General features: G+C 40.3%; 1 protein-coding gene across 5 annotated transcripts in view; it reads right to left on the bottom strand.

Annotated features, from left to right (window-relative positions):
* The window catches only part of DYNC1I1 (dynein cytoplasmic 1 intermediate chain 1), a 185959-nt gene that overhangs the window by 133580 nt on the left and 31636 nt on the right, over positions 1–20743 (bottom strand). For all 5 annotated transcript variants that reach the window (XM_030943965.1, XM_030943966.1, XM_030943963.1 and 2 more), the window contains 2 exons: positions 12883–12942; positions 8800–8915 (listed from right to left, as the gene is read on the bottom strand). In XM_030943965.1, the coding sequence (XP_030799825.1) occupies positions 8800–8915; positions 12883–12942 (176 nt within the window). The remainder of the gene's footprint in view (positions 1–8799; positions 8916–12882; positions 12943–20743) is intronic.

Below are 20743 nucleotides of genomic sequence, written 5' to 3'. Positions count from 1 at the left end.
TGCATCCCCATTCATCTTCAAGGCAGGCAGTCATATGGGGTGTGCCAAATTCTTCACTCTAGCCAGCCCAGGCACTTGGCTCCCTCTCCAGTTAGTCTGAGGGCAAGCAGCTGACACTGCTCTATCCAAGGCAGGTGGCCTCTCCTATGGAAATGAGCCAATTAAAGGAGACTATAGAGGGGCACAATTAGCCAGCTTCTTAGGCTGAGGCTCAGCTATAGAATTGAAGATAGAGAGGTGCTGAACAGGAGAACTTTCAGCTGTGTAATTTTTGACCCAGTACATTAGTACTGTGGGATTAAAACAGAGGAGGGGATTTTTGGCATGTGAATCTTTTTCATCTCTTAGAGTCCAAGTGCCAAGGATCAAATTGAGAAGTGTGAAGTAACCAAGCAGTTTTCTGTACATCTTTTTAACACCACTAATGAAGGCCTTTCCACATTATGGCCTGTGTCTATTTCAGCCCTGATTTTGTATCTACTTACAGGATTAGAAAGATTAAGTGCTAATTAGAGCATTGAGGATTAATAACTGCTGCTTCTACAATGCACATTTTTCTTAATCTTGTCTTAAATTCTAGTGGAGATTGGTCCACGTTACAAAAGCCAGAATTTGCCAAAGGTTACTAAAGACATAATAGAAGGTGCTGGGTATTATTCTTGTATATACTGAATAGGCATCACCCATTAGTCTAAAGAAGGAATTACAGGAATGGTAGGAAAAAGCATGCTTTGTTTCTGAAGAAAACAAAAAGGCATGTCTTCATTGTTCTGTTGGAAGCACTGTTAACCCAAATTTCACCCTTTTTACATTTTTAGGTCTGAACCTTCTCATTTGAGCATTGTAATATGTATACACACTGCTAATTCAAAGAATATTCAAACACTGCTGAATTTATACATAAAGTGATAACTACGAACACGTGAAAACAGCAAATAAAGAAAAATTAGCCACTGTCATTCCACTGACTGTTGACTGGGGAAATCATGGTGCTATTCGTTAGTGGGACAATTTCCTTGTTCTCATGTTAAAGCTAAGTTGCAACGTACTAATAGTCATATATTTGCAAATAAGTTTAGAAATATTTTGTTGCTTGAGGGGAACATCTAACAAATCAGCTCAATACAGCAGTTGTTCATGTGTAAAACATGGCTGGGATCTTTTGCAGAGAAGAAAGACTTAGAGGAAGGTTTTCATTTCCAGCCAACAAAGAATTCAATTTGCATACAGGTGTTACAGGGCTTCTCTCTGAATTCATGGATCACTGCTGGTTTCAGATGTCAGGACACAGAGGTGGGTCAAAGGCACTGTGAGATGACTTGCAGCTAGTTAAAGGAGTCTGAGGTCAGGGCTCTTAACATCAGCTCTCTTGTTTTGCATCAGGCAACACCAGATGTACCAGGATCTCATTCAATCACATTATTTCCCACTGCAACTAAAGGAGCAGACTGGTTTCCACACAAGGAGACTGACTACAATGCTTTTGGGATTATTCTAGGAGAGAACAGCTTCCCATTTCTTGGGTGGAGGATGGGATCCACCTGGTTAAAGCACAGAGCAAAAACCCATGAAGATCAAGAAGGTCAAGGAAGGGTGGTGCAGCACGGTCCTTCTCCATGATGGCTGCAAAGGCTCTGAAGCAGTATTGTTTCCATGCACAGAACAAAATTGCACAACACACCCCTCCTAGGCAGCACAGGCCAAAAACTGGTTCCTTGTTTCATTAAGAAGGCAGTTAAGCTTTGGTTTGCTCCTCATATTTTGTTGCCTGAATGGTTTAGAGAAGGCATGGTTCAGCTGTGACAGGGTCTGTTGTTCTCTCCACACCCTCATAAAGAATTACCAGATATGCTTTCTTGGCTTGCCTTTAATGCAGAGGCATCTTGGCAAAAGGAACCAGAGTCTGCAGAAGGTCAGGGACACTTTGGAGCAGGAAACTCCTATGCGTGTGTGCCTGGTTTTCAGGAGACCCGCCCAAAATTTTGTTAAGATTGTAGAGGAGCTGCAATGAGTCAAGTAACTTGATCCCTGTGTAATGAAATGATCAAGAAGTAGTCCAAGATCTCTAAAGAGTTTTCCTTCTTCAGACCTCCAACTGTGTGTGACTAGAGGCAATCTTTGTTAAACCAGTTCTTAGTAGATAATTCCCTGAGAATTACTGATGCTTAATAAAATGTCAGATCTGCTTGTTCAAAACAGTTTAGCATTACAAGGGCTCTCTGCATAAGACTATCTGAGAACCATCTTGAGAAAAGCCATTTTCCAGAAGTCTTTAGAGGAAACAGGGAAGGGAGCAAATACTGAAGCAATGTCTGCTGATTAATATACTGTTAGGCCACCTTTTAGACATGGACTGGGATTGTCTTGCAGAAGTCCTGTTTGAGCCCAAGTCTGTTACATATTTTAGGAAAACAGACGTTTGATGTCCCTTTCTGCACCCAAACACCAAAGTATCCAAGACCAGACTGTGGTCTCTTCATTCTTTCTCCTAGAAGAAATCCTTACAAGTGTCAAAGATATTTTTCTGCACAACAGAAACCAGAGAAACTAATTTCTAAACCAAGTCCTTATTCTAATTCTGTACCACATAAAATTACCACGAGCCAGGTGGTGAAGAAATCCTTCAGAGGCATACATCCAATGTCTGTGGCTGGTGAGGAGTGGAATACAGACCCACCACACCTGGTAGCTGCCTGCTGGGGCTGTTCTGGAATACATGTACCTTAACAAATCGTGCTTTACTAATTGTACTTCAGAAGGGATTGACAATAACAAAGGTTTGCACCTGATTTCACCAGTATATTATTGCTCTGAATACCTATGGCTGATTTTTCAAGGCTTTTTAACATTTCTAAATAATATAATTTTTCCCCTAATTTCCATGTAATGCCTTGGTCTCTTCTCACACTTTTTTCACCCGCACTTACATTCACACATCTCAGTCATACAACTCAAGCACCTTCTGTTAAATATAATTCTTGCCTCAGGCAAAAGATCAGGCGAGTGTTTTCCCGCAGGTTCCCCCAGCATCCCCGCATTCCCGCAGGTTCCCCCAGCATTCCCGCATCCCTCCCTGCCGGTGTTCCCAGGCACGGCGCTTCAGCGCTGCACCACCAGAGGGCGCTGCCTGAATGCCTTTGAAATATTTTTATGTCAAAACTAAATTTAAAAAAAATTTAAAATCCACCCTGAAAACCTTATTATTTAGAAAAGGTGATGCACTTGTGACAGGAAGAAAGAGGAATTATTGAAAGACAATATTGAGGCTATACAATGCAATTATTCAAATCTTTGCACCTCTTCATTCTAGTCTCGTCCAATCTTGTACAGTCAGGTACAACAGTACAAATTAAGCTTTGTTGATTTAATCAAACAAAGCCATCTTGAATCAGAGTTCTTATGCCAGCTATTGAGACCCACAGTACAACTTGGATGGACTGCAGTCTAAGAAGAAAAGGCAAACTGGAATTTCATAGCTAACTAAGAACACCTAGTGATACATGGTACCGCTTAGGACGAAGCATAGTATTTTACAAAGTTACAAAACATTATTAAAAAATTAGTGCCCATTAGTAAAAATAATAAGGCTCTGATTCTTTAAAAAAGTTTCTCCACTTTAACACTGATTCATCCTTAGGTTATCTTCTCTTTTTAATAGTCATTTCTATCCTAGTTTTGCTTTTCAGCATCTCCTTTTGTTTACAAAAGAAGGTCTTTGCTTTCCGCCTAGTTATGTCCAATTTCTATCACACATTATCATGGATCCTGACACACATGTTGCACGCATGGTAATGCACAAATGTGCATCTGCATTTCCCATTAAATGAGGCATTAAAAGCTATTCTTGGGTCCAGACTTGTCCTTTTGAGACTGGAGCTGAGCTTACAATTCTCTGGAAGGGAAAAGCCAAAGTAAGCTCTTTAACTTAAACCCCAGCTTCTGATCCACGAGCTCTAGCCAGATTGGCCATGGGAAAGCTCAAGTATGATCTCACTTAGTTCTGGGACTGGCTTTTCCAAAGTGCAGCATGCATCCACAAAGCTAGAGCTGAGCTACAGTCAGGCACAGCAAGGCACAGCAGGACTGGGAAGAGTTTGCTGGGCTAGAGGGCTGCTGCACAGCATCCTAAAGCATGTACAGAGACAGATCTCCTCACTGATTAAACCTGGAAATCTTGGACCTTGACAATCAAAGTATAAATAGTATCCAAGTATAAATAAAATCCATAATATCTACAGATTTTATCATGGAAAAGATAAAATTCCAGAGGTCTGACTTGCTTTCACAGCATTGGAGCTTGTCAGTCCTAGTCACAGACAACTTCCCATCCAATTACCAAAACTCAAAGTAGGCCACAGGCCTCACATGATGCCAACATATCACTCTTTAAGACATACCCATTTTACTCCATAATGACAAACCTAAATCAACATGGCTATAAAGTGCTCTCTTATCAAGTTTGGCAGTGAAGAACTAGTCAATGCAGTCAGTGGCACCTGGAGAATTTTTGTTCACCCTCCAGTAGGCACTTAACATTTGGTGTCACAGACAGGCTCATGTGTCTCCTGTGCCTGCCTGTGAGAGAATTCCCCTCTCTTCCCTCACTGCTTTAAAAAGGGCAACTTTCAGGAGCCTTACTTCAGAGAATTACACTGTCAGACACACGCAGAACCCAGCCCAGCCTCTGGAGCTGCAACTCCATTTTGCCACTTCATTCCAGCCTACTTCCAGATGGAGTAGAGAGGTTTCTTTTTCTCTCTAATAGTCAAAATACTCTTAGTGTTTGAAAAGCTAGATAAACAGATGGATCACAGGTGTCATTGTGTTCTTTGCCAGAACTGGGCTACATTTTGACGTAGGATGAGGTTACCCTGCTCAGGAGTGAGTATGGCAGATCATTTGTTTTCCCCCCACAAGCAAATATCTGTTGAAGATGATAAACTGATGAAGTGCACATGACTTCCATTGTTTTAGAAAACCAGATCTTCTCTTGTATACAGGACCTACTCTTTCAGGAATGCATTTCTGACTAACCTATTTGCAGTGACAGTGTCAAAGCAGAATGTGAGAACATCTCATTTTATCGATGAAGTCGTTTCTACTTTGCAAAAAAGGAATAACAACTCTCCTGACACTGGACAGCAAAGCCAGAAAGATCACAGAATTTCTCCTCCTTGCAGCCCTCAGTTTCTGAGGGGATCCAGATCAGAGTACCTCCCTTCTCTGAGATTTTACCTCCTGGCCCATTAAAGAGCAGAACAGTAAGCTGGAGATGAGCAGGCATCTAGCAGAGCCTGAATGTGCAGACTGATTTCCTGTTGGAAAAGGTGGATTGCAGGCAGTCATACAGAGCTCAGTCCACTGCTACACAGCAGTGAGGGAGATGCTAGGCCATGGCTTTTCTGTTTTCTCCTAGGTGCACCTTTAGCAAACAACAGGTCTGCAGGGCTTTGGAGGGTCCAACCATTGAAGGCTACATGGGACTGCCACTCCTCGGGTGATGTGAGAGCCTCTGCACAATGAAGGAAGTGTCTCAGAGAACTCTTAAAAAATATTTGGCATGGCCTAGGTCTTAATCAACTCCAGAATGGAAAAAAACAGCGCTAGTAAAATGTCTCTCAATGCCTACAAATACCTGAATTCAAGTTCGATTATAGCAGGAGGAAGGGGAAAATAAAGAGCATGTTTTTTATTCAGGATCCAGAGCCAAGATCTGTGTGTTTTTGAAGTCATCCTACAAGGAAGAAAAGGCTGAAGCTGACTGTGACCTAAATAAAGCAAAAGAATTAGGTACTTGTGATCAAAGGATTGAATGATGCATATACACATCTCCCTAAATAATAGAGTTGGTAGGAGAAATGACATGTCATTATTCCTCTGAAAAAAGGCAAATTACCTGCTCTGAAAAGAGGAGTTAATCTGTTTTTTATACAATGAAGAATAATGCCACACTATTTCTTCTAAAATTAGCAGCTGACAAGCTGAGACTTCAGTGCACATAGCATCTGGCTCTCTGGCACCACTTGGACTTACCAGAGTGAACACTTCCTTTTCAAGTTTTATTAGGTTTGGTGGGCAATAGCCATTACCACAAAGAACATCCACTGAGCTCCAGAACAGCAGTAGGTTTAAAATACCTCAGAGTTTCTTTCTTGCTCTCTAGAGAAGCAAATGCTGAAAACCTGATGAGGATATTTCAAAAAAACTCAAGAACTTTGAATGGAGTCAAAGTCCTCTTTTCACCCATCTTTTCAATCAGCTGTACCCTTCATTAGTTGTCTTCCAAACAAGAAGCAAGCATGGGACAATCTCATCCTAAAATTCTGCATTTTGACATTTCCAGTATTTAAGGCAGTCAGTGAAAAGTGAATTCCAAACGCTGAAGTCAGACTCATTCAAGTAAATAAGTTTCTTCTTTTCTATTCTCAAACTCTAAGGCTTCAGATGCTAAATAACTGAGCCCATAACCATAGTAATGGCTGAACAATTTATCTTGAAAAAATAATGGCTATATTTTATCACATGAATGCATAGAAACAGTGTAGAGACTTCCTTCTCTAAGGTGCTCTCCTGAGGAATCTCTCTCTTCTGTTCCTGTTTAGACTTACAGTATGAAGGGCTCAGCATTCATAAATAGGCTTGGGAGATTGGAAACCTGAGAATGCATTTCCATCAGACCTGGGAGACCAAAATCACAGTGCTTATTTACCCTCTAGAGAATTTCCAGTTAAATAGCCTCTCAAAAGAATAGCCAAACTTTCCTGAATCTCCTTTACTGATGCACAGCCATAATCATATCCAAGATATATGCAGAGAATTCCCCAGCAGCAGATGGGAAAGGAAATGTAAGTTACACTTTCCCTCCCTCACACATCTGAAGGAAGAGACTGGGTGATATTTCCTCTGTGTTTTAATATGTAAAACACCACTACTGTTGATGCTTTTTCCTTGGCTATGATGACAGAGAACAGGATATATAACAAATCCAGCCACCAAACCCACATACTTAACCTCTTCCACCACAGTTTTGGCTCAGGCAGTTTAAAGTGCATGATGTTTTATGATTGCACTTCTCTTCTTTCACACAAATGAGGAACAAATGACTTTCCTCTGTGCTAGGAGGACCAGTTCAAACGACACTGCCTCTCTGCTCATTGTCCTGACTGCCAGGCTCCATGGCATCACACTGTTGTTTGGGGCTTTTTTCTTTGAAGGGTTGGAGATAGTCCTCTTGTCTAGCAAGAAAAAGATTTTGTAATAGTTGAAGAGCTCCTTGGGAAAAAAGCAAGATCTTACTGAAAGAAGATGCTTCCTTAAGTGAGCCTGTCCTTTCCAGAAAGGCAGATCAGCTCATGAGTACCAGAGTCATAGGTCTGAGGGAGGCCAACACAAAGCCATGTCTTAAATTCCCCATATCCATAGGTTCTTGCATTGGATAAAGGCCATGTGTCAGAGAGGAAGGACACCCTCTCCATCTGATCTAACAATAAACTCATGATAATGCTCCAGGGTTGAGCATCAACCGGTCCTAAGCAAAGAAGACAAAGACTTGGGCAAAATCCATTTTCTCGAGGCTTCAGCAGCCCACAGAGAAACAAGCAGAGATGAGCTGGACTGACCCAGGGAGACTTCTGAGACAGCTTCTCCCTATGAGCAGGCAAAGCTCCCTGGACACACTGCTCAAGGAGCATCATCCAAGCCAAAGAGCTGTCTGTGTTTGAAGGCACTATTTCAGACCACAGATAACCAAGGTCAACTTGTGCTCCAGAAAAGCAGAATCTGAGCATCCAGCTCAGCAGTTTTAATTTCTGCTTCCTAAGGCAGCCCTGGTCCCAGTTACAAAAAGAACCCAACAACAACTGGCTACATTTATCACTCTGTTTTCCCTGACAGTACCTTATATTTAGACAGATTTACCACCACCACCACCTTCTGAACCTACTTGAGTATTTTTCTTCTCTGAATGAGGCCCAGTAGAGCTCTACACTATCTTCTGCAGAAAATTACTCAGTTGTTGAACTTTTCTTGATCCTTCATTGTAAACAGCAAAAATTATGGTCAAGACTGCTATGAGATTTTCCTCTTCTATCTGCTTTGTTCTAGCGCACAGACAACATCAGGCTAATGTACTGTTTTGCAATCAGTTTAAATGGTTCCACTGACCTGCAATCAGCATTCTGCAGTACAACAATGGCAAATCAGCAAACCTCTGCCACTCTGTGTATTTATTTATCAACAAGAGAGCTAAAGAGCCAACAAACAGCTCCATGAGTACAGACGCCAGCATGATGTCAGCAGAGAGAAAGAAAGAAAGAAAGACTGTCCACATCAAAGTATGCAAACCTCCTTTCCAGTATATGGAGGTAAACTGCAAATTCTCCCTAAGCTTCACCTACAGCAGGGGGACACAATTACCCTGACCAAACAACTGAGGGCAACATTCCAACACCGCCTCTTTACAAAGCACAGAATTTATAACTTCCTTGAGAAAGCATAAAAAAATGAATAAAGAACAATTTTAATTATATTCATAATGATTTATTTTAAAAATTGTTCCCATTAAACTGCTATCTAAGCACAACCCATTGTAAGTCAGAAGTAGTTTGATTCCACCTGCATTTGAAGTGATTTTTAAAATTATTCTCATCAGAACAGCCATTAATCACATAAACAATAGCTGGCTTTCAGAAAACACATGATAAACAGCTATGTTATGACGTACTATTATTCTTATTACATTCTTTAACTTGGATGCAAATTTTCTATTAAAATGGTTTTTTAAAAAACCATAAATCTTACCTTCAGATTGATGTGTGGCCAGAGGTGTCTGTGTCTCCTTGGAGTATGATACCACCTCCCGAGGTAAGAAATCGACCTGGGTAATCTTTGACACCCCTAGTTTGTGCAGTCTGCGTCTAAGGGGAAATACACAACATCAAAAGGTCAGTCATGGTAAATGTAAATCAGCACCAAGAACAAATGTTTGCTGTTATGGACAGGATAAAAATACTTCAGTGCTTGTAAAGGTGAAGCACAACACAGTATGCATGAGAAGTACCTCATTGCAATGAAGAAAATTAAACTGGGAACCATTTGCTGTAATAAAGTCCAGTTGCTGAACCTCTAGATCATGCTGCTGAGAGGGACTGCAAATGGGAGAGAGAAATGGCCTGCTTGTGTCCCTCTTAACACACAACAAAATTCTCTTTCATACCATCATTACTATGATCTTCTGTCTGCTCAAAGGAGCTCATCCTCAGCCTGGGACACACAACTGTGGAAAGGGTAAAGAGGGTTTAAACCAGGATGAATTAGACTGCCAAATGTTCAGCTGGGAGCAATAACTGAGTCTTTAACTGGCAAGGTGTGTAATTTCCATAAAGAAGAAGATTCTGCCTTCCACAGGAGTCATTAATAGTGGCCTTGAAGTAGGTTTATAATTATAAGTGGAGTCCTAATGCAATGGCTGGAGGAGAGCTAAAACACAACTGGAGCCAGGCAACTATAGCCTTCTATTTTATCTACTTCCCTTGCTTTAAATAAACCATATGAAATAAATCAGTGAAGCAAACTACCTGTAAGTGGGTAAGGGAAAAAGAAGGGAAGCAGCTGAGCATGGTGATGAACACTTTTAGTTGTGTGCAGTTCACTCAGCAGTGGGGGAAAAAAATCACTTTATTTCCTGAATATTAGTTGACTGTTTGCAGGAAGTGAAGAATATAAAATGGTCACTTGGACGTGTTTTACCAGAAAAAATGCCAACGTTCAGCAGAGAAATAATGCAAACACAATAAACAAATGACCTAAGTAAGGCCAGTTACCTGAACCAACAAGTGTGAGCACACTTGTGCATTTATGGGGAAATAAATTCCTGGACACAATGTTTCTCAACTTGCCACATTATTAAAGAGAACAATTTGGAAAAACAGAAAATTCTTAGACATTATCTATATCCTCTTCATTTTCCAGGTTATAAGAACAGAAATCATAGGGGTTTTGACCTAATTAATTTACAGTAGTTTAGATATTCAATTAAGATTCATGTCTGAAAGGAAATGGGAGTCTAAAAAGGAAACTGTCATCACTGGATAACACCTACTGAATTTTCAGTAGGTCTTATCATCAGCCATATTTTTTTTCTAGTCTATTTTTTTGCCTGGGTTGTTATTAAGCTGCCTGCAATTAGATTCAGCAGGTAATAGGTACAAATCATCTGTATTGTGTAACAAACCACTAGAGCAGAAACAATTGTTGTAGCTCTGAATCTTTCCTCTTTTCAAAGAAGAAAAATTAACAAGTGTCCCTCCTTACAACCATCTCCGACTTAGCCAATATGCACAAAACCTACAGCTGTCTAAAAACTCTAGAGAAAAACTTCTACCTCATTACTGGGGGCAGAAAAGTTTCTCCAGCTGGCAAAAATTTTAGTAGTTTTATATTTTGTAGCTGCTTTAACCTACAGTCTGTGTGAATTCAATCTTTAATAAATATCTCACCCCAGCAAACTCTCATGTGCTTTTCCCTCCCTCAGCACCAGGTGTGCAATCTCTGCTGCCTTCTTGGTCAGTTTGATTTCCCTGTGCAACCAGTCCCCTGCTGCCCCAGGCTACTCTTTCCATTTACTGAGGTTCTTCGCATTGAAAGAGTCTCTTGACAGTGGTCTTGATTAAGTATAACCCCTAATTAATTATGTGTCTAATCTGGACCTAATTAGACCCTCACCTAATTCTAAAACAGTTTCACATGAGGTCACTTTGTATCTCCTGGACTGCCTGAGGATGGAGAACATGACCCTAAAGGAGAGCTGGATTTAACTGCTGGTTGGGCGAATTGAACCTCTGCCCATTGTGTCCCATGGCACTGTGCTGAGACAATGCGTGGAATTCTTCATCTGAAACACTTCCAATTCAGTAACTGCTGGTGCCTCTACAAATGCCTTGTGCCACCCATATCCTGTAATTACTGGTGAAGACTGGGAAGTCCTTCCTCATCTGAAGGAATGTGATCTATTGATTGCTGATTGCCTGTGTCAAACCACCTCTAATTGTTCTTAAGTTACTAAAAGTTGGCCTAGCCTTTGGTCCCAAGCACTCAAGGACAACTGAAGCTTCCTTTTAATATCTGGACTTTACCAAATATGTGCAGTAATGTCCTAGTCTTTAGTTCTACTTAGGGCAACACTAAATGGTCTATTGTTTTCCCATCCTCATTTTTCATCTGAGGTTCTCATAATTCTCATAAATTCAATGAATATTCATCTTAGAGAGCACACAAGCTTTGAAGGATTCCTTTCCAAACTGCTGATGGGATGTCAGTAGGATAGTGACTAAAACCCATGCATTAAAACTGATCCTTCTGTCCATTGGTATCATAAGAAAGATGTATCTGCTAGAAGTGTTTTGAGACACACATCATTTAATTGCTGACTGCAGGATTTCTTTTGCATTGGTTTTGTTGGGGTTTTTTTTTGCTCTCGTCTTAGAACACTAGAGGAAAGTTTAATTCTGCCTTGGGTTTGAAGACAGTTTTCTTTCAAAAGGGACAGGACTTCCATTAAAATGTATGCCTGTGGATTTGCTCTTTGGCATGCTTCTTTTCTGTCTCTGCACTGGCTGCTAGTAATTGACTGAAGTCTCTACATACAGAGTTACCTTTTCATGAGTCAGATAAAGGAACTTGCTTTGCACAGCTGTTTGAGAAACCTTGTTCCTAGGAGTCCTCATCTTTTAATTTAAACTTCTGTAAAAAAAACAGCTGGGATTTCTATAAAGTTTCTGTAGGTTAAAATAACTCAAAAAACTCTACCTTTTTGATACAGCCCAGGTAAAGTTGTAGATATGTGACCTATTTGAAGGCACACTCGTGAAAACTACCAACATTGCTAGGAGTTCTAGATATGGAGAAACACTTCTGTTTAGAAAACTCTCTGGATACTTTCCTTCTGGATCTTTCCTGGTGAATAGACGTAACACACCTAACTGCAGCAGGGAGCACTGTCAATCAGCAGCCAAAGGGAAGCTGTTGTTTTTCTGACAGAATGGTGAATGAAGTGGCACATGAACAAGCAAAAGCACGAGAGAGTTGCCTGGAGACTCAAAACAGACAGCCCTGTAGAACAGCACGGATAGAACAAATTTTACAGAATAGTGATTTGGTTTTACCTATGACTCATGCTCTGAAGAGCTTGAGGTACTGCTACCCACCCCTTCAGAGGAACAGGTTATCCTAAATACCTCTGCAGGCAAGCATTTCTACATAGTTTAAATTAACTAATTTTTTTTCACTTGTTGGGATAAAGAAGTTCCATCCCAAACTATAAAATATTAATTTTAGCTCTACTAAAAATTGTTAAAAGCTTCATAGGCCTGAGCTCAACCAAGATGGCCCTTACTCTTGGACTATGATCATACCTAAGGGTACAATTTTAAACACATACACAGCTCCTAAGGGAAAAGGGGACATTGTTACTGCACGTGGAAACAGCATAACTAGAGTCAGCAAAGAGGAGGGGGAAAAGTGTCTTGCAAATGATTCAGAGAACAGTCTGAATCAACAGGTACAAACAAGATCATTGTAACTATACATGCACATATATGCCACAATAATAACATTTCATCTGAAATGAAATAGTTATTTGTATTGTGTTTCAGGCAACAGAAATAGCAATTTATCTTTTCATAAGCTTGTTTAAACAGCTGGGTTTTTTTCCCACAAATATGACTTTGCTGAAGCTTCTTATTTATGAAACTAAAAAAGGAAACTTAAATTATGGTCTTTTTGAGTCAAAAAAGCAAATGAAAATCACATACAACCAGCTCAACTAGGAAGCATTTTCAACATAATTCTTGCAAAGAAAGGATAACAAAAAGAGCTGACATATACCCAAGTTCAGAGTCAGACTGGAGTTGCAGCACTGAGGGGTCTGTGTCCCATTGCAAGGTCCTAGGGTGGTAATCAGCCGTGCAGCACGAAGGGGAGGGAAGAAAAGAACACACAGAATTAACTGAAAGGATGAACAAAACCCCATCTCCTTAGTTACATGCTCTACATAGTACATTCAACCTCCAGGTGCAAGCAACAGCCATCATATGTCAAACAAGGTTTGTACGTCAAACTGAGACAGGGCAGGCAATTTAATAAATCCACATATTACTGATAACCAGAGGAAAAAAGCTGGATTTTCTGTCACATATTGATTAACTAAACATGGGGTTGGGTTTTTTTCCTTTTCCTGAAAAATTCTAACTCTTTAACTTAGGCTGATGGATTCACAATAATTTGTAAAATCTGCAGGAACTGTTTATTTATGTCTTTATGATAAGGTAGATTGAGCACTTGCCATGAACCCCACGGAAGAGTTTGTCCCTTCACACACTCCTGAGGCAGACAGTAATCCATCCTGTACAACTCTGCTCTGGGCAGGAGCATCACAGCGTGCATATGACAGCAAATGGCACACTGACACCAGCTCTGACACTCTGAGGGCATCTGGGATAAACAAACAAATCCTTTTTCTCTTCCTCCCAATAAAATTCCTGAGGAAGAGGCTAATAATACATCTGAGAAAATCAGATCTATGACAATCTCTCAGATGAGGCTATCACCTAATGTACAAATGTTCCAGAGGTGTGGTCTGAAGTGAAAATGTTGCTCCTCACACAGCAGCGCAGTTTCCCAAGCAACCAGCTCTAAAACACCTTGAAAACACTCACAGAGCCTTTACAGAGTCTTGTGAAATATTCAGAATCCTTCCGTTTAGAAATGCAGAAACTGGCATATCAAGGCAAACATTTTCAAAAAATGCTTGCTCCTTCCCTGTCTCTTAATTTTACTTTATTTTTCCACACTCAGAAAGCCACATCTTACATGCAAGAAAACTGCCAGAATCCGTGACAGAATCAGGAACACACAAGTGGCTCCTCAGCACCTTTTCCCATAGTATGAATACTAGATTATGCACTGCTCTCACTAGCAGAGGCTAGAGCAAAGAAAAGTGCTCCTTCCCTAAGCAAGCATGTCTTCATGAAGACATGCTGGAAAATGATAGTTGTCAAAATTAAACCCCCCCAAATTTCTTCTGAATACAAATTTTGAGGATATAGAGATGATAATATTACCAAGTTCAGCCAAAACTAGCCATATAATCAGCTGTGGTCAATACACACAAGTCCTTCTGCAACAATAGCAACCTCGGCCAATGAATCACTCATATAAACCAACAAGTTACTGAATTAGTTCAGAAATAGATCTATTAAAGCCAAATAATTATTCTACATCCTTTCCTCAGTAAACTCACCCATTCTTTCACCAATATTAACTCACTCTCTGGACAGACAGACAAGGGCATATGCTGCACTCTTGTAGTTTCAGAATGTAAAAGAATCAATCTCAACACCCTGTGCATACAAAAAGAATTAAAAACTGTAATTCAAAAACTGTAATGCACTCATTTCCCTCAACTTATGATCCATAGTAATATTTATCAGGATAAAAGACTTTATACTGATAAAGAAAGGCTTCTCCAAAGCTAAACTGTATTACAAAAGGTCAGAGATAAAATAATACAGCAAGAAATAACAGATTTTTCCCTTGTAACTTGACTGCAGTGTAAGTACAGTGGAAAATGGTCATAAGATCTGAATGCCTGATGCAAGGCAAAGGCATCAATGACTAATGCATTATAGATACTCCATTAAAAATTCTATCTGTGTGAAGATTGCTCTTGTAATGTCACCAAGGTCAGTTGCATATATTAGGACTTGTTATATAAGTTATATAAGTGCCAGTTTCTAGTTTTACTGCTGCCTAGGGGCTACTCATACATTCATGTCCAAGTTTTCCAAACTCTTAAAAGAAAATACCCATAACTCATTTCAGTTTCTGCCCCCCAACAGTCACTTTCAAACCTACAGGATTTGTAGGGGGATAAAGGCTATTTCATCAGAAAGAACACCATTATCATTTGATTAAAGCAAGAGCTTGCAGCAGGTCTCTAGAAGTACAGTCCCTATGTTCAACCTCCAAGAATCCAGGTCAGGTCACAAGAGAGGGCATCTTTACCTGGTACATTGATAAAACTGCCAAAAAAAAATTAGAGATTTCCCACACTCAAGACAACAGTCAAATCCCAAAACTATGGGAGCAACACTTATGGTTCTGGCCATCACAGGCTGGCATGTATAGAGACATTCCTCCTTTAAGTATTTATTATCTGGATTCTCACACACAGCCTTCACCACTCTGGACACTGACACCTACTTTTAATAGTAATTCTCCTTGACTCTTAATTATATCTGTTTTCAACAATTTTAGTGCATCTGCAAAGTATTTCCCAGATTTGTGCTCCACGTCACTGTGCTACCACTTGCACAGGTGTGAGAAAGAGATGAAGCAATTTGCTGAGTTGTCCTCTCCAGCTTGGCTGAGCAATGCTATCACACAAAATGAGGCTGAAGGTAACAAATCTTCAGGTTTCAAGTCTCTCGCCCTGGGAGACAGAACACAAGTGGCTACACTCAGGTAGTGAAGGCTGCAGAGCACAGGGAGTGACTCTGTTTCAAGGAACACTATTGATTTGTTCTTTGTCTCTTCCTGGCACCTGAAGAATGTCATCAGATCAAAATGAAAGTGAGTGAACAGTAAAGATGTAATCTGGACCTGCAATTTAGCCAGTTTCCATGGTAATAACATCAAAAAAGAAAGAAACAGATTCCTTGAGGTTTAGCAACCCAAAAATGATGTTGAATAGCCTGTGCTGTCATCCTGACTAGAAAATTAAAGCTAATCTGTTTGTGATGAACAGCCATTGCGTACGACATTCCTGATCATACAGATGAGCACCGTAGGTACGCTTGTTCTCCTGTGGACTCTCCTCAGTGGGGATTTTGAAATGCCACTGCATCTCAGCAGAAAAGCAGCTTTTTCCAACTAGTTCATGAGTTCCTCCTCCAGACCCTTCTTCAGGAGGGAAACGTGCTCTTGCTCTTCTTTTTTCTTTCTTACTTCAAAAAAGAAGACTGCAATGGTTTGACTTCAATTCACCCAGAGACAGAGGCAGAGAAGGTAATGTCACAGGCCCTGAGGACAAGTGCATGGCCCAGGAGTCAGCAGGCAGGCTGAGGTGTTCCCACTCCAGATCTCTCAGAGAGCACAAATTGCTCAAGGTTCCCCTAAATGGACTCAAAGGATTTTGGCACAGATCTATGTAGAAGAGATGAAAAACATTTTAGTTGAACTTTTTTATGGGGAAAAGAGAGGAGCATTAGACTGAGCGGGTAAAAGTGCTCCCTAGCAGTCTCCAGTCCTGCAGACTCCTCCCAGGGGTGGAGTGACACAGCCATGGCAAGGACCCCTGGAAACTCACTGAACAGCACAGTCGGGGCTAAGCCAGATAGGTCCATTTCTCCCACCCAGACAGACTGACACTATTTTAATCAGAGCTACCCAACACTGTTTCAGAGCTGGATGCTGTATCAGTCTCCCACATAGTGGCAAACAATAGCCCTATGTCATGGTCCATCCCCCTTGGACATGTTCAGTGCACAGCAGCTGACCCTGGTCACTGAAGGATAAAAAGCTGTTTCACTAAATAACAGATTGTTCTAAAGCAGCACAAAGGGAATGAGGGCTGTTAGATGTTGCACTAAGAAGACAAGGTACAAGTGTTATTACCTCACTTTCAACTGATCTGCTTTCACTCTCTTCCTTTAGAGAGGCATCTCAATAACTATTTTTTCTCAAAGTTAGGACAGCACCAATGCTGGTGCTGTTTCAGCTCTAACTGCTGAAGAAGTACCAGATAATTTTGACACATCATCTTTTAATAACCTGAAGAAAGAAACCAACAAGAGGAAGAGGCCCAGATGTCATATATTTACTAAAGGATTGGATGGTAAAACAACTGAATGTTGTTATTTCTTCTGAATTCAAGTCCAAAGCATAAGGAAGATATTCAGAGCGCAGTACTAAAAGGACAGAGAACTGTTACAAAATCTAAGGTGGGAGGAATTTGAACAGAAGCATTCCCTTCTCTGTAGTATTATTATTATTACCATGGAAAAACAGGCACTGCCATATGTTACAATGCTCTGTGTAACCTTACCTCCAGAAGATTTTATTCTGATTGCATAATGTCAGTTATGTAGATTTAAAATGTGGAAAAGACTAAAATAAACTACAAATAAAATAAAACACTTGAAACCTTTTGGAAAATTCCCAACATCAGAATGCATTAATGAAGCATAGATTCTGACATCCAAAACTGTCTGGAATCCATGAGAACTCTTCAGCTGATTTAAGCAGCTTTGGGTCTGGCCTTAGCAGCAGTGTATGAAACACGTACAGCATCAGTTCCAATACATAGCGTTAGTAATCTGCCATCAAAAAATGATATTTAGTATCTGTAATAACCATCATATCGCAACAGAACTTGGCTCTGGATACATGCCCCAATCCAACACTTTTCATGTGTGCAACATACTGACAGCTTAGTTGTGACTCTGCTTCTCTGCAGCCAAAATCAAATCCTCCCTCATCTGTTGCTGATGCTGCAGAACATGTGTTCTGCATGATTTCTTTTCTCCCCCAACTCCCCTTTCCCAGGTCAAGAGCAGCCAGGCCTGAAAAGCCATGTTTCTGAATAAAAGGCTCCTCACAGGAAAAGCAGCAAAGTCTGCTTTCCCAGGGGCTTCTTGCAGGGCAGAATCCTCTCTGCAGCATTGCAAATCACATCTTCAAGCAGAACTGGAGGAAGCAAACACCATATTCTGGCATCTCCTGTCACCAAGAGCTGTTGTGCTCTCCAGACCAGGAGAAAACTGCACTGACAGTGTACTGAGGCCCGAGGTATCTCCTGAACTGAGATACCCATATGTGTCCCTAATGAAACACCACTAGAGCTGACAGGCCCCAAAGCAAGCATCTCCCCTTGCAGCAACAGCAGTGTCCTAGAATGACCCTTCATATGGGAAATAGCAATGCCCTCCTAACCCTACAATTCAGTGGCAGACTGTGCCATGACTCTGCAGATTAGGCTGTGCCACAGTTTTTCAGGAATGAAAGGCCAATCCACTAAGCAGAGCATAGACTGTTACCAAACTGAAGCAAAGAGACCAGAAACGAAGGTGGGACTCCCCCAGAGCACATGGACTCACCTATCCTGTAGGAAGTCTCAAGGCACCTTTGCTTACCAGAGCAATACTTCTAAAAGGATGTGAATGTGACTAGCCTCTTTCTCCCCATCTGTGGTAGGAGGGGGTCTTGATGCTGCAGGAGGTGTTTGTACAATCTTCAGGTACCTAAATGAAGGGCTACACCAGTGAAACATTACCATGGGCTCTTTCCATATCAACAGAAAGGCAGGAGATTGCTCCGTGCAGCAGTTCCAAACACCCAACTGAGACTCCAGTTGTGAATAGGTATTAGAGCTGGTTTGTATTTTTACTGTTCACTCTCACTTTGATCTGCTGAGAAATAGATAAGGAAGCAATCAGCTGCTACTTGACAGCCTGCAGGGTTCACTCTGCTTCATGCTTTCTGTTCTTCTAACTTCAAATGCAACTAGCAAAAAAAGTGAATTAGGAAAAATGAGCTAAACAACAAGGCCAAAACTGCAGAGAACACAATTCTGGCTTCTGACTTTGATGTAAGGAGAAGCCTTATGTTTAAAATGACAATTTTAACCCTGAATTATAGTTTCCAAAAGATTCAGAATTGCTTACATTAGGAACTCTGCACCTTCATAATGATGGCACATTGGAAAACACGTTACACCCAACTCATACAACCTTAAAAAATACTGGTCACAACATCTGTGAGATAAGAGACCTCTTTTAAAATCAACAGAATAAAATGCCAAAATGTTTATGAATTAATTTTTTCAATATGATACCAAATATTGCCAGCAAATTGCAATCCAGTAGTATTTGTAGTTTCAATGTGTAATCTATCATGTATCTAGACCAATCTTTTTTTCAATGTCTGAATATTGCCAGAATGAATTTAAGGCTACATGATTATTTAGCTACTTTAGAGAGTTGTACCTAGTTTCTTTTGGCACTTTCTCCAAAGCTACTAACTTGCTGCTGATTAAATAGAAAAATCTGAACTAAGAAACTGTTGATGAGAAATTATTGCAGATGTTTAAATATATGTGTGTACAGATAAGCAATTTGTTTTTATTAATTTCACTCTACTTTTTATAATTTTAATTCTCTCCACTGTGATTTTCACTTTCTGATATTTTTGTACATTTGAAGTGTGTCTCCAAAACAAACTATATAAAAATCCAGGAGATTCAAAGCTACTAGTCAGAGATGGAAAAGTACCACTTGCCTCAATGGATGGTTTGCATCTAAGCCACTATTCTGCTGCCATCTGGGCTCTGTTTTGGAGATCTGTTCCACTTTGAAAGGATTGGCAAAAAGAAAATACCTTCCTTGTGCTGCTTGTTTTCTGAAGCACACTATAAGCAAGATGGCAATCAGCAGCTGGGGAGGATTTGAGCCTCTCAACGCGACGCTCACTCATGGAGCAAAGTCTGCTCTGACTTCTCTGTGCACTCCTGTGTTCAGAGCTGGGCTGCTACTGCTAATCATAAAATAAAATGCCTTAATGCATTCAGAGAACAAGGAGCTTGGCACCACTGCTGGAGCACAGCCAGAAGGTTTTGCTTGGGTTTGCATTTACACTTCCAAGCAGGCTGACACCTCTGACTTCCACTCTTCACCAATAAAAAGAGCAACTCTGACCTCCCTGAGAGCACGGAACTATCTTTGAGCTGCCTGGCAACCATAAGAGCCCTTTTAAGAATGGCATGAGTTTAAAACACTTTTTTTAAAAGATATATTTATGAAAAAATCACGGACAAATAATATTTAAAACACATGTATTTCAAAATTCTTCTTGAATCAAGGCTATGCTGCAGAATGGATTTAATAGTTTTCAAAAACCATTTGATTTTTAAATCAGGATGAACAATTCTGGTAAGCCTGTAATGATAAGGATGTATCACAGGACCAAATGATTCCTATTTCACAGAATTCCACTAATTAAATCAGAAATTTAATTCACCAATCTGCTGAATTTATCTTCTATATTTGAAGTCTGTCCTTTGGTTCAGGTCTGCATTACAGATTTCCTGGCAATATTATACTCACACTTTATATTCTATATCTAAAGAAATCTTAGTCTGCAAATTTATGCTGGTTTACAGGAGAGTCACTGTGGGCAGCTGGATCTGTGAGGACAGAAGGTCAAACAGTTAGAACTGACACAGATTTACTCTGAGTGCCAGATACCAAAATGGTCATTTTGAAAGTGCAGTAATAAAAAACAGGTTTGGGGACAAGGCACAAGTTGTTTTATTCCCATAGAAAACCTTGAAAATTCTTTTTTCAAACACTATTTTTGTCTTGGTTTTTATACCAAGAGTAAGTCTTTGCAGCAAAACAGAACTCAAATTATCACAAATGTAAAGAAAGAACTTGGCAGAAGTTTTATGTGCCATCAGCTCATGCAAATGCTTGAAAGGAACTTCAGTACTCACATTAGGAGTCTTTCATCCAGACTCTATGGATATGCATATAAGGAAAGCTTTCTAGTAAACTTCAAGGGACTTTGAGTACAATTGCACAAAAGAGAAAATCATATTTAATAGTCAAATCTAGGAAAGGCAATCCATAACCTTTCAGAGGACTCAAAGAGGTAACACGAAGGTTGGAACCTACAACTTTTAGGTCTGGTA

Source organism: Camarhynchus parvulus, chromosome 2 (genome assembly GCF_901933205.1).
Source record: "Camarhynchus parvulus chromosome 2, STF_HiC, whole genome shotgun sequence".
NCBI classification, from domain to species: domain Eukaryota; kingdom Metazoa; phylum Chordata; class Aves; order Passeriformes; family Thraupidae; genus Camarhynchus; species Camarhynchus parvulus.
The sequence above is the reverse complement of the archived record's forward strand: the minus strand, read 5'-3'. Positions and strand labels throughout refer to the sequence as shown.